Source organism: Schistocerca americana, chromosome 2, assembly GCF_021461395.2.
Source record: "Schistocerca americana isolate TAMUIC-IGC-003095 chromosome 2, iqSchAmer2.1, whole genome shotgun sequence".
Lineage (NCBI taxonomy): Eukaryota > Metazoa > Arthropoda > Insecta > Orthoptera > Acrididae > Schistocerca > Schistocerca americana.
In genome coordinates this window covers 340,832,287-340,847,410 of record NC_060120.1, presented here as the reverse complement: position 1 = coordinate 340,847,410, position 15,124 = coordinate 340,832,287, and the positions used below count along the sequence as shown (strand labels likewise).

Below are 15,124 nucleotides of genomic sequence, written 5' to 3'. Positions count from 1 at the left end.
GTCAAACCTATCTCAAATGGTGAAAAAGATGAATTTTGACTCACTCTGCACTCACTACATGTGTGCAATATTGATTGACTTTTTCTTCCAATTTTAACTGTCTTCATGATTTTTCTTGACCACAACAGTATCAATGAAAGCATGAAGAGTGTCAAAAAGTAACTTATTGCATCCTTACAAAAATTGTCTAGTCATGGGCATTGTGTATATATTGGGATCATATCTGCTTGACAAAAATGAAGCTTCCTACTTTCTAAGAAGCTTGGCTGGAAAATGCTCACCTTTAACTTTAATCATCAGTTCATTATATAAAAAAAAAAAAAAAAAAAAAAAAAAAAAACCTGACATGCATCATCAATACATTTTCGGAAAAGACAAAGAAAAAAAGAAAACACCATATTACTGAAAGAGCCTGTTTCTTTTCCCTCTACACTCTGTTGACTAGTTTTATGCAAAAAAGTTGCAGTATCTACTGCAGTTGTATGGAACAACTTGAGCATGTATTATCGATCACTGAACCTCATAACTGAATTTCTCAGATAATCTCAGCACATTTGCTCACTATCATTTTTCTGAATACTGTGCATGCAATTGGTTTTGATGATACAGGAACTGTGGTGTTTGTGCCAGCCCACGCAGAAAATAATTTGTTCTGTACTTGAAGGCAGGTACAGATACAGGTAACTAGATATGTCTGATTTGACAAATCATCAATGTTCGTGATTTCATCACTGATGGCTGATAATTGACCCCAAAGTATCACTTTTAAATGATGAATTTGTAGAATGGCATAAAAAGCAACACACAAATACATGCAATATCATATGTATTAATCAATAATTAACATGAATATTGCACAGATTTTTTTGTATATAGACTATAAAAATAACTTTATTGGGAGAAATTTCCCATTCTGTGTGTTATGTTGTTGACAGAGAACACATCCTGCTGTTGAGAAAAGTCTTCCAGAAGCTAATGTAGCTATACATTACAGATACTTGAGTGCAGTTTTGTATGGCTTTGAATATGTAGTACCGACAATGTGATTCTGTATTTCTAATGGATCTTGTTGAAGATCTAGAAGGACCTTTCAGGTGACTGCTGAAATGTGATGGTAAGTTCATTTCTGTTCCAATTTGAAAACTCTTCTTTTCTTGTGCTATTTTTGTAATGTTCATTCCCCAAACAAAATTTTGGCTTTCCTGTAATGTATCAATGTGTTGCCTGTCCTAATAGATAGTTACTGTAACAACTATATATAGCAAATCCTTGAAGCTTCTAATTACCTTTGAAGATGCTATAGCATCTTGGAAGTTTATGTTGTTGAATCCATGCTTGAGCATCATTGATGTATATGGCCTGTTAACATATTCAGTTGGTAGTAAGTACTTTTTTTATTTCTGTTATGATTTTATTTTTCACATTCTGTCCTGTAATGTGTACTGGTTGTATGCCACATATTTTGATATTCAACATATACAGCCCAGTAACATTAATGTGACCACCGACTATGTTCGATGTAATGTCCAACAACTGCCCACAGACGGAAGGTGTCAGCACTAGCAGTAGACAGTATATAAAGTGTATCAGGAGACTGTAAAACAATGTAGTCATTGTCATAATGCAGAAACAGAGTGATTTATTTAATGCCCAAAAGAGCATGATCATTAACTTTTGGGGCAAGAGTGGAAGCAGTTCTGAAATGGCCAGGTTTTGAAACAGTTATGGTTAAAGTATACCGTGAATGGCAAATGGTGCTATCCAAAACTGGTGCTGAGGCAACTGTGCACCACACGCCATAGGTCACAGAGGTGAACAATGGCTGCGGAGATGTGTGAGGGTGAATAGATGTGCAACTGTTGGGCAACGGACCACCCACATGAAACAAGGGGCTACCAACAATGTCTATTCAATGACCATTCAGTGAATGTTACTGTGTATGGCCCTCCACAGTGGTTGCCTGGTTCACACACCCATGTTGACTTCTTTCCATCAGTGATGAAGACTGGAATTTGCACACAAACACTGCAACTGGATGTCCACCGAGTACCGACGGGTGATCATACAGATGACCATTGGCATGTATGATGTGAAACGTCAGAAAGCAAACACCTTGCAGCAGTCACTGGAAGGCTCTAGGGCAGATGAATGTTTCTGTGGTATTCTCTGCATGATGTCATCATTCTGGAGGGCACAATGGATCAACACAAATATGTATATATGCTTCAGGACCATATCCACCCTTACATGCAGTTTGTTTTCCTCAGCACGGTAGCATCTGCCAGCAACACAATTCAACGTCTCACACATTTTGCAGCATATGTGCATGGTTAAAAGAGAACCAGAATGGGTTTACTGTACTCCCCTTGGCCACCAAACCCCCCCGCTTTAAACCCAACCAAGACTCTGTGGGACCACAACAATTATGCTGTTCACGCACTGGATCCTCAACCGACAAAACCTAGCACAGCTGCCCACAGCGCTGTTATCTGCATGGCTCCACATCCCTGTTGGTACCTTCCACAACCTCACTGACTCTCTTGCTGAACGTGTCACAGCAGCCCTTGGTGCAAAAGCTGGTTATTCAGGATTTTTTACAGGTGGTCACTTCAGTGTGATTTGACAGCGTATTGGTTACTGGTATCACTTCACTGCTTGCAACATACTTACCTACATAAATTTCTACAGTAGTCACTTCTATAAGCCACATCAAGTCACAGTCATCTACCACACATACAATATCTGTGGCTGCTAGCTTGGGTGGTGCATTAGAAATGGCATTTAATGATATTATTAATCACTAGGGCACAGCTGCAAAAATCTTTCAATTGAACAGAAGCTGAATTCCATATAGTGGACACTTCTTAAATTAGTTTGAGATCTGGTTATTTTCTTAGTTCACCACTTCCTATTACATTTTGTTTGAAGCAGAGTACAGTCCTTCTCAAAGCAACAATCAACCCAGACAGTTTGTGAGTCTTTTCAATAGATTTTTTTTTTTTTTTTTACCATATTGAGCATATAGGCAAAACACAACATATGTTCTTTTCCTTCCAAATGCTATTTCTGTTCCTTTTACCACTGCACTGACGTTGTTATGAGAAATGTTCACCAAAATATTAATTTAAACTGTGGCAGTTCGCCTGCTTTATTTCTTTGTTTCTTGCCCTCGGTGTAGGCGTACTGCACTGCTACACTGGCTGAAAAATGGGTTGTGGAAGCACAACACTGTCTACTTTAAATGATGTAGCTAACAGATGCACATTTGTGTTTTGCAGTACTTTACTTTCACTGTTCACAACCCCCCCCCCCCCCCCCCCCTCCCCCCAACAATACACAGTTATATGTGTCCAGTGAAATATTGTTTTAACTTACCATAAGCCTCATTAATATTTTGCAGGTAAACCACACACTGCTACAATAGTTTCCTGTTTAACATCTACATGCAGTAAAAACATAACCACAAAGTTCACAGTTCTTGAAGAATAGAGGGTATGTATGGAGCAAGCCTGTCATTGTTTTAACACATGGCCTAATTGTGTAACACTTATTTCACATTTAAGTTGAAGTATTGTTGTTGTTCTAAGCAATACAGTTTCTCATTTGAAACTCGGCCATGAATTGACTGTCTCAGGACCAAACACTGGGCCCTTATATACTCTCACAATAATATGTACTGAAACTACACATTGTTCGAAGTTAAATTTACAGAAATTGCAATTAAACTTAACTCATTAAATTAACTGAATACATTGAAAAAATGCTTCTTTTTAACGGTTTCTTCCACAACAAGGGTTAAGCCAAAATTATTGGTTTAAATCATGAAATTAACAAATATCGTTATGCAAACAATACTTTTGACAAAACTGTTAATTACTTTGGAATTAATTAAAGGCTGGCTTTGCTAACATGTTTTCGAACAGAGTCAAATAGTTTCTTTAGGAATGCTATTAGTTGTTACTCCAAATGTTTATAATTATTATAGAATTTATATTTGTTTATAAGTCAACAATAGAATTTAAGTTACAAAACAATCACTGATTTCACCCTATAATGAAAGATACTGACTAGGCATAATCAAAATAAACTAGAAAATCAAATTACATACATAAAACTGAGCACAAATTAGATCTGGTGTTATATTCTTTACAACTGAAGGCCAACCTTTCTCTTTTATGAAAATTCAGATTTTTTACTCAAGTATGTTAATGGTAATTAGTTAAAAGTGAAAAACTGAATTCTAAGGAGGCAGATGACAAAACAAGATGGGAATAAAAATATCCCAGATTGCTTCATCACAAAATGAGGAAAGAATTATTGACAGTGGTAACACTTATGTCCCCCCCCCCCCCCCCAAACATCGAAGTTCGACTTTTTGTCTTTAACATTGATGTTACAATGTTTCAAAGTCTTCATTGTTGTTATTGAAACACCAATGTATAGTACAAACTACCCAATGTCAATATTTTGTAAACATTAATGCATCAAACATTGCTACATGTAACTGTACGATCTAACACCCCGCTGAACTCTCTTTTAATGGACAACTGTCAGCTTTTCACTTCAATTAATTTTTACCACTATAAACCTCTAAACAACAACATATGAACAGTTCATTCAATTCATGTAGTTTCTTGAATGTGGTATACATACCACACAGCCAGCAAGTTGTTACACAGGTGCATATCTACAAATCTTTTATGTTTCTGAGGGGAGGAAATGAACAGAGTTGTAGAAATGCACTAATTAGTTATGAAGTTATACTACTGCATGGTCTTTTGGTTATGTGGTGGTTTCCATTTTTTAAACAAGCTACATGAACAATAAAACATAGTGTCACAAAAACAAAGCGTTTCAGGAGTACCTGCACAAATGAATGACAGCAATCATGCCAAAAAATTTAAATGCACACATTATGACATGCTGACCTTAATATATTCTACTGGAAAAAATACAATCTTTTTGGGAATAAACTGAATAACTACATCAATGAATTAGTAAGTAATTTTGAGTTATCATATACAGAACTCTGCATATATTGATGAGCATTACAACAAAACTGAGTTCTGCTAGGACTGCTAACAGAAAAATAACTCCCAAAAACAAGGCAATATTAATGATCAATGTTAATCACAATTTTGAATAGTGGGAACCAATAAAAAACACAAAATAATGGCAGGGAACTATTCACTTGCCTCTGGAACTGAAATAATTCATGATTTTGGTGAATGACACAATGTTGTAGGTCGCCTAACAAATTATAATACAGAAATTACCATCACTACAATTTGGAAGAAAGAACTGAAAATATTCTAATCTTAAGTGACTTGTCATAGAGTCTCTGATGATGATGACCATGTATTTAATAATTATATAATCTGAAATTGCCCCACAAACAAGGCATCCTCTATATATATATGATTAGCTGAATACCACCGCTTCACTGCCGAAGTTAAAGAAATGTCTGTGCATACCGTAGCTCCAGTGGCATGGTGGAATGTTCGTAAGCCTTCATTTACAGCTTCAAATTTACAGCATTTCACAATCAATGTGGATTCATTTTCCAAAATATATTTATGGGAATTGGGTGCTGCAATAATATTGGCTTGTGCATCTGTATCCTGAATTGACAGTGAGAAATACATACTCTTGTACTTGTGAAACATGTGAGAATGCAAGTCAAGGAAATAGACAACTGTCTTTGATGGTTGTCATGGTCCCTGTTAACACAATACTTGCATATTTCTTAACTGCTATATACATGGATGTTATCCATAAAATACACATGGTCAGGCTACAAATCCATCACAAACTGTGATGGAGCTGGGAAGACTACATGATGGGTCAAATTGGACCTTTTCATGCTACAACACACTCTTGTATCTATGGTAATTCCACAGTATGCCAACCAAACTTTTAGGTTATTCCATGAATAGTCATGATACAGTCACTTTCACATGCTAAGTCACAATTGTGAGACATTCCAGAAACATTAATCTTCAAAGGACATGATATGGCACAAGTGTCATATTGAGATTGAGTAGTCCCCTAAATTTCAGGATATGTGTTCTGCTAATCAAAAGTTGATTATCTGTGCATTTCTGGACTGCTTTGTTGATATTTACATACAGCTTTCCAAGGCAGCACAGGGTTGAAGTGTGAAAAATGTTTCAGAGCTTGTTTAAGTTGTTCTGCCTTGTTTTGATTCTTTCTTCTTGAAGATACCACTGAACATGTTGACAATATTATGGGAAAGAAAGTTGCTACTCAACATATAGTGGAGATGCTGGATCACAGATAGGCACAACAAAAAGCTTTCCACACTTAAAGCTTTTGGTCAATGGTCTTTGTCAACAATGATAGACACGCACATGCACACACACGTCACGCAAATGTAACTCACACACACAACTACAGCCTCATGCAACTGAAACCACATGACTGAACATGTTGACTATGAAATAGATGTATGGTCATCAACACACCTGGAAGAAGTTATAATAGAAGGGGATGAATCTGAACTAGGGAAAATAAACACAGAATTAGGTACATCATCGTATCAGTTGGTTATTTTATTAGCCACCATACAATTTACTTTTGACTAGAATTATTTGTTGCTTCAAAAGCACTGACATTGTTAGTCAGAATGCATCAAATAATCATTTGACAGATTCTGTGTAAAGTGAATGCTCTTTACTGAACAATCTTCAGTAACACAAAGGTTACTATTATTATAAACTATTCAATGTAAAGCTACGTCTTTTACTTGACATCTACAGTACCAGCTTTAACACTTAATTACTATTATTGTACACTCAAAACTCAGCACAATAAATTATGCTTGCTGTGATCAACATACATAATCAGTCATTCATTGGAGGCTGTATTATACCATTATGGTATAATTGTGTACAATAGTTGTTCTGACTATCATTGATAAGACTGAAAATACTTCCCAGCTACAAGCAAAGTGACTTTTTATTCACATAGTAGCCATTCCCAGCCATTTTTTGCTGTGGTTCAGTCTGTTTAAATGGAAAAGAAATAAAAGAGAAAGCACACATTTCTAATATGTACAGTAATTGGATATATGTCCCGATCTTCTTCTCACCCTGTATCTGTCCATTTCCTCCTTCCCCTCTCTTTGTCCATCTCCTCCTCCTTCCTCCCCTCTCCGTTCATCACCAATCCCCCCCTCTCTCTCTGTCCATCACATTCTCCCTCTTTCCTTCTCATCTTCTCCCCCCTCCTCTCCTCCATCTCTTCCTGCCATGCACCCTCTCTGCCTGTCACCCCGTTTCTGCTTTCTATGTCCATTTCCTCCTCTTCATCTGTCCATCTCCTCTTCCCCCTCTCTCTGACCTTGAACCTTGTTTATTGTTACTGCAAAAAAATGGTTCAAATGGCTCTGAGCACTATGGGACTCAACTGCTGAGGTCATTAGTCCCCTAGAACTTAGAACTAGTTAAACCTAACTAACCTAAGGACATCACAAACATCCATGCCCGAGGCAGGATTCGAACCTGCGACCGTAGCGGTCTTGCGGTTCCATTGTTACTGCAAATTCAGATTCTGTAGTAGTGTTCTAATCATACGCTGATAAGCCATAGATTATATTTCACTATTATATATTGTATGTACATATTTTTATCCTAAAAAGTATGTAACTTATGTGTGTCCACTTGTTCAGTACAGTAACATGTAAATATTTGAGGTAAATCAGTTGAGTACTTTGAGAGTTTAGGTAACAATGTTTCCTCTTTACATATTACACATATATTTATATATCATACATGTGGCAGTTATCGACTGCAAGAGTCAACCGCCTCATCTTTGAGAATGAACTTCTTTGAAAACTGTTGATCTCAGTGTGTTCCGAACTCTGTATTCGAGTGGATGTGTTTGTATCGACATGATCATAATAAAGTTAATTCAGTGTAAACGAAAGAATACTTAATGTTGGGTTTGATATTACTGTATGTAACATCTTGATCCCCATATACATATTACAATATATAGCCTATGTCCATCCAAATGTTCACTAGAGAACGGTGTAAAAATTTGAATAAATCAGTCACAAACTTTTCAAGATTATTAGTAACTACATTCCTTTTACAAATAACAAATTTATTTATTTATATATGATCTACATTTAGAAACTGGTGAGTAAAAATGTGCACATATCCGAATGCAGCATTGTGGCAAAATTTTGAAGCAGTTAGAAAAGAACTTCAGATTTAAGATTTTGAATACATGAACATTTCTATTTTCATATAGATTTCCCTTAAAATTATTACATATATACGTATATATCACAAGCAATGCTCCAGTAGGCAAATAAAAACACACAAATATTCGAACGTGACAGTGTGTTAAAATTTCAAAGCACTCAGTTAACAGCTTTCAGAGATTCACTTGAACAAATGAATATTTACATTTTTATTTATACACATGTGAATGCTCATTTGACCAAAATCTTATATCTTCAAAAGTTCTTCTGCAATTGCTTTGAAACTTTGGCACAACAATGTGTTTGAATATATCTATGTTATTATATACCTACAGGAGCACCATAAGGTGTATAACATTCACACACTCAAATGCAACATTATATATAAAAACAAGCACACACTCAAATGCAACACTGTATCAGCTTTATGATTTCAATCTCAGAAGCCACAGTTTAGTTTCAGAAGAAGAAAATATTACACTAGTTCTACTCAAGAGCACCAGTCTGGTGTGTGATGTTATCTTATACTTGAAAGCTGACAAGGTGACAAGTGGAGATAAATCTTGATAATTAAATTATTATTTCAATATTTTTATTACAGTCTATTATCACTTTTATAATTACAATGCCAACCAGTTTTGTCCATATTCTGAACATCCTCAGATATATTAAAACAAGCAAAAGCCCTACTCTGTCTGATCTTAAACAACTAATCGGAAAGACAGACACACACACACACACACACACACATATATATATATTCACTCACACAGATGCAACTCACACACACATTTGATCACAGTCTCCAGTAGCTGAAGCCACACTACCTGTGTTCAGCTATATGGTGAGTAGCCACTATCCTTTTCATAATATTGTTACATTCCAGTCTAGATTTTCCATTTTTTGATAACTAATCTGATATAATAAATGAAATAGTGTATATGATACCAACTCAAGTTGCAGAGCAACATGTCAGTTTTATGTGCTTTGTGCAACTTCAAATAATGTGATGGTAAGACTGTCTGAGTGGAGTGTGTAAAGATGGGCTCACATGGAAAGATGTATGACTGTTTTATGCAGTTCAGTGACACTGTCTGGGTGTTTCCATTGATGGCAACCTCCAGCATATGGCAATCATGCCCAACAATCTTGTGAGGACTGGTGTATGGAAGTTTGAAACCAGGCCTGATCCCTTCAATCTGCACCATTACGTGTGTGGCAGTTACCAAAACTGGATGAAGAAAAGATGATGGGATGCCATGCCAAGGACTGGGTTGAGGATGGATGCGTGCAACATGGGAGTGCAATCCTGGAATTCCGGTATGTCACAGCCAGAAATGGTAACAGAAAGCTGAACAAATTCCCCAGGTACCCAAAAGAGCCAAAAGAGCTCACCACAAACCAGCTCAGCTACAGAGGTATTGAGCTCCCTCTTGAAACTTATGCAGAGACCAAAAGGACAATGGGGGAAGCAGTACTCCATGCTGTATTGAGCAAAGCAGAGCAGACTTCAAAGTGTAATGCCATCCCTCGACCATACTATTGATAGCTGGGTGATAGGTGGTGGTGCAGTGACAATGAGTGCTACAGAGTTGTGCAAGCTTGTTGAACAGCTGGGATTTGAATTGCTTTCTGTGATCCATGATGATGATGTGGAAGGGGGGCTAAATGGGCTATGGACCTCTGAACAGCATACGAAATGTTCAGTTATGGTTAAAATGCACTGTTGGCTGTCAGAGATGGGGAGGTGACCAAAATATCTGTCTGAACATGAATAAACCTCCCTGTAGCGTCAGGAAAATCACCAGTGGGAGCACAGATTTGCTGGCTAATGTTACTGCACTGACAAGTGACACAGCTGTGGGCCCACTATGTCAGTCTGTGCAGACACCAGGCCACACATAGTGATGTGTAACAAGCCTGCTAATGGCTGTAATACCAGGGAGGCATAGGTTGTAAATCCTGTCAGAGGTGTGGCAGTGGAAAGAGGCTGGCAGAAAAAATCATGGGTTGCCTGTGGAGGTGTCACAGAACAATTCTGTGTCTCCATTAGGGATAGATACACATTCCAGTCTGAGACCAGTCGTTGGCAATTGGTGAGAGCAAGTACAGCTCCAAATCAACCATGCTGCAGCATGTGCCACAAAATCAATGCAACCAGTGACCCCAGGATTTGTGACTGACAATCAGCAACAATAGGGTCAGTTCCCGAGATATTCCAAATGAATGTGCTGACCTGAGAGATATATTTTGGTTGGCAGAACGGATATGGTGAGCAGTGATTTTTGGTCTGTTAGAAGGTGTATGTGATAGGTTAGTGGTTGGTAAATATCATATAAAGTGCCTAGACTCCATCGATAGGTGAAAGTACCATATCGCCTCACAGATGGCAAGCAGCTCCCTGTCAGAGACACACTATTTCTGTTGTGCAGGGGTGAGTTTCCTTGAGAAGAAAGCCATTGGTTGTCAACAACCACTGAAGTGTTGCTGCAAGGCTGCATCTAAGGCATGCTGTCTGGCACTGACCATCAGGGCCAGCTGGGCATCGTGGACTGAGTGAGCCATAATTGCAGCACTGGCGAGCTTGTTTTTGGCAGTAGTGGAGTCAGTATCTATTTGATCCATCCAAGGAATGGGATTGTTGTCCTTTGTGTTGGGACTAGCAATGTCATCTGTCATCAGTCCTTGAGTGTATGCTGTGCCGGGGAGATGAAAATGGCAGAGGTTCATAATTCCAAGGAATTGGTCGAGTTCTCAGAGTGGTTCACGGATGCTGAATTTCCCAAATAGCTTGAGCTTTTTCAGGGGGGCGAATGATGCCATCTGCACAAATCTGGTGGCCCAAAAGTGCCACCTGGGAGGCACCAAAGATACATATAAGAGCTTTAATGATAATCCCAAATTTGTTGAACCGTTGACACACTGCTGTCATACAGTCATGGTATTGCGAAAGTGAAGAAGAAAATACCAATATATTGTCAAGATCAATGAAGCAAAAGGGTAGGTCATGTAGCACACCATTGATGGATTGTTGCCATGTCTTTGCAGCTTTCAGAGGCCAAACGACATGCAAAGCGACTCAGAGAGTCCAACTGTCATGGAGGTGGCTGTCTTTGAGAGTCTTCCATGGTGGCTAGTATCTACGTGAATGCTTTCATACAATCAAGGATGCTGACATCAAAGTGCTGCTGAGGAAGTGGTTGAATTGGTGCATCCATTAAGAGGACACTAGTCACTGAAGGGTCACAAGATTCATCCTTCTTCAGTATGAGGCAGAGAGGAGAGGACTAGGGTCTGCTTGAACAGCAGATGGAGCCAACTTGAAGAAAAGTCCCAAATTTGTATTTAGCAGCAGCAAGCTGTTTTGGTAAGAGGTTTCATAGTCTGCTGAAAACCAGAAGTGCGGATCTGGTGGACTGTGCTGTGTCATACCTCCTGTGGTACTCCAGATGTTTGTATGATGGCTGAGAAAGAGTCAAAAAGGTACTGGTAAGCCATCCACTAGCAGGAGGGATGAGCTTCAGTGCAAAGTTTTGTGCAGCACACAGGAACCCAAGATCGAGTGACATGAGGGCCAGCTATATCAGGAAGGAGCCAAAAATTTGCTAAGAAATTGGTACCAATAACTGGCTCCATGACACCTGTGATGGTGAAATGCCAGCGGAAGGTGTGGTGCAGTCCTACGTCCAATTGCATCATGTGGACACCAAGAGTGGTGATAGGCATGTTGTTGGCAGCTGACAGTCCCAACGAAGTTATTGGTTGATGCCCAGGTAGCTGTTTGCAAAGACAGATGGACAGGTCAGGCCCATTGTCTATATGGAAATGCTGGTTGGGCCTTCTGCCCAAAGTGAAGGTGTGGTGCAGTCCTATGTCCAATTGCATCATGTGGACACCAAGAGTGGTGATAGGCATGTTGTTGGCAGCTGACAGTCCCAACGGAGTTATTGGTCGATGCCAAGGTAGCTGTTTGCAAAGACAGATGGACAGGTCAGGCCCATTGCCTATATGGAAATGCTGGTTGGGCCTTCTACCCAAAGTGAACACGTGCTGTGAGACAGAATGGCATCGGTGCATGTTCACTCACAGATGCCGCTGACATTTGGGTGAGTGCATGGTGGGGGGCAGTGGGAAGCATGCTCACTAAACATGCAGTGGTACTGCACATAGTGGGTTGGTCTTCAATGACATTTGGGTGATCGCAAGGCGGGGGCAGTGGTAGCAATGGTAACAACATAGTGAGTTGGTCTTTGTCGTAAGAATATTCATGAGTGCACTAGTAAGGGTGTGACATTGTTTGAATAACAGCTGGCCAGGCACGAAGTGCAATGCTTCAACTGTAAGGATGTCAATCTGGAATGAAAGCAGCTGTAATTATTGGCTGTCCATGCTGGTCTAATGTGCAAAATACATTGTAGCTGTCATGTCAGAGTTGACATCAGTTAGGCTGGAAGCAGCAACATGAGCTGTAACAGAACACAGGCCTTAACCACTGTGTCAGAAAGGAAAGCTAGTTGTTGCAGTGAAAGTGTCTTCTGAGTTGTGAAGATGGCATGAGCCTGACTAGGCAGTCAGTTCAGCCAAAGCACAGGCAGCAACTTGTATGGAACTATGCCAATGTTGACAGTGTGCAGAGGTGACAAGAGCTGGAATGGTATTCTGTCACCAGTGTCATCATCTGCAATTAGATGATGTACACACTCAGCTGGGGGACATAGAGAGGTGAGCTGCTGGTATGGCCCACTGGATGGTGGCACATTATTGATTTCAGCAACTTTGAAAGTGTAGCACTGGTCAAGCTGGTCGGCAATATAAGCATATTGCATATGCTCTGACATTACACCATTGCAATGAAAGCAGGCCTCGACCTGTGTGAACCAAAGGGACGGATGGATAGGCAAAAAAAGTGTTGATCAGCCAGTGACATAGGAGACCATAGAATGCAACTCACTGGAAGATGATGTGGCAGCAATATTAGCAGTGGCAGCACAATCCACGGGAACAACCTCATCATAGTTAATCATGTTGTACCACACATGCACAGCAATTAGTCTGTGCCAGCAAGGTGTCACCACTGTAAGTTAATTTATGTAGGAAGCAGAATATACAATTACACATTAAGTTAATGCTTGTTGATAGCACTGTTGGTACAAGAAACCAGCCACATGAAAGCAGTCACAATCTCATGCAACCCTATTCACCGCAGGGGTGACCACTTAGTCACTGCATACGACCTGTCACAGGAGCAACCATTGAAAAAATAGTACACAATTTGCCGGGTGAATGACCACTCGTAATGCTACACAATCTGTAGCTTGGGTGACCACATCATATCACACCACACCAGAGACAACTGATGATACTATACAATCCCTCACTCAGGTGACCACTGAAATCAAGTCATATCCTGTCACATAAGTGGTCATTGATGACACTACACAATCTGTCACTCAGGAGACCTCTGAAATTGCAGTGTTGTCACAGCACACATAACAAACCAGCATGTTCTCATGTGGCTTTGTGTTGATATAGTTGTATGTGGCTGCTGCAAAGATGTAGCGGTGGAAAAACATCTGATTCCTCTGCTTCATAATCTTGCTGGATCCTCAAAATTGGACACACAGTGACATGAAACTACAGTTGGTAGGAATTGGACACTGCACTTACAAACTATGTTGTTAGGGTCTTGTGTTTCTACTTCTATATCAGCTTGCTCTTTCAAGTGCCATGCTGTAGTCGATGCTGTGAGCTTGCAGCTTGGCTAAGCATGCTAGCAGCATTGCACTGTAGCCTGTACTGTAAGTTCAGAGCATAGCAACAGATAGCAGTACTGTAGGTAACTGTGCTTGGCAATCACAGATGGCAGTTGCTGCAACTCTGTTTAAAAAAGTAACCTCAAACGTTAAGGAGGTGGATAGGTTAGGCAGCTGGACATGTAGACTACCAGTCTACATCACATAAACTAAAGACATATGATCAGTTATATGTTAAAGCTAAAATGCTTACCTGAAAGCTGTCTATCATGGTAAGAGGAAGCGTTTCATCCACATTTCCAATGTCTTTTGAAAACCGGTTGAGAATTCTACCTAAAAAAAAGGGATAACAATTAAAGGATATTGATACAAATGTGATGGCATTCCAATTGATGAAACTTATTATGTAGAAATATTGAAGAGAAATCTGTGGAAGAACAAATAGCAAGTGATGAAAGACCTATTAACTGTTGGACATAACATAGGATGGCATGCTCAAACATGCACATATTACACTACAGTGAAATTTAAACATCCTGTTTGGGAGAAGGATATGAATCAATTTTTGTTAAAAATAGCTTACTGAACTATCATCTGATACTCTACACCAAGGACACTTCTCAGTCTACATGGACATACAGAAGATGTGCAATGAAAAAGATGAATGAAAGAGAAGCAAACAGAAGTTGTAAATAAAATGAACAACCATCTGAACCATTTCAGCTGAATCCTCATCCGGTTATCCTACAACCCTGGTGACAGAATGGGTATATATGATCATTCCATGTCCCCATAGGGAAATCTGAGTGTTCAGATTCTGATCTATTTCACCCTTCTCCAAGGAACTGGCTGCACAATGTCTACACAATCATCTTTTGGTGTGTGTTTGATGTATATTAGACAATGTGGTCATTTGTATGTGAGTTTCGTGTGCGTGCATATGTGTGTGTGTGTGTGTGTGTGTGTGTGTGTGTGTGTGTGTGTGTGGGCAGGGGGGGGGGGGGTGAGTCTATCTTTGACAAATGCCTTGTTGGCCAAAAGTATTTTTGTTATACCTTTCTGCAACTCAGCATCTCTACTATATGGTGAACAGCAACAATCCTTTTCTTATATTGCTAGATGTATACATGTACAGATAACA

The 15,124-nt window shown here is 39.3% G+C and overlaps 1 protein-coding gene across 4 annotated transcripts in view; it reads right to left on the bottom strand.

Moving 5' to 3' along the window:
• Positions 1-15,124, bottom strand: part of LOC124593680 (ATP-binding cassette sub-family C member 4-like) — a 473,970-nt gene that overhangs the window by 121,564 nt on the left and 337,282 nt on the right. For all 4 annotated transcript variants that reach the window (XM_047131977.1, XM_047131979.1, XM_047131978.1 and 1 more), the window contains one exon: positions 14,237-14,316. In XM_047131977.1, coding sequence (XP_046987933.1) covers positions 14,237-14,316 — 80 coding nt within the window. The remainder of the gene's footprint in view (positions 1-14,236; positions 14,317-15,124) is intronic.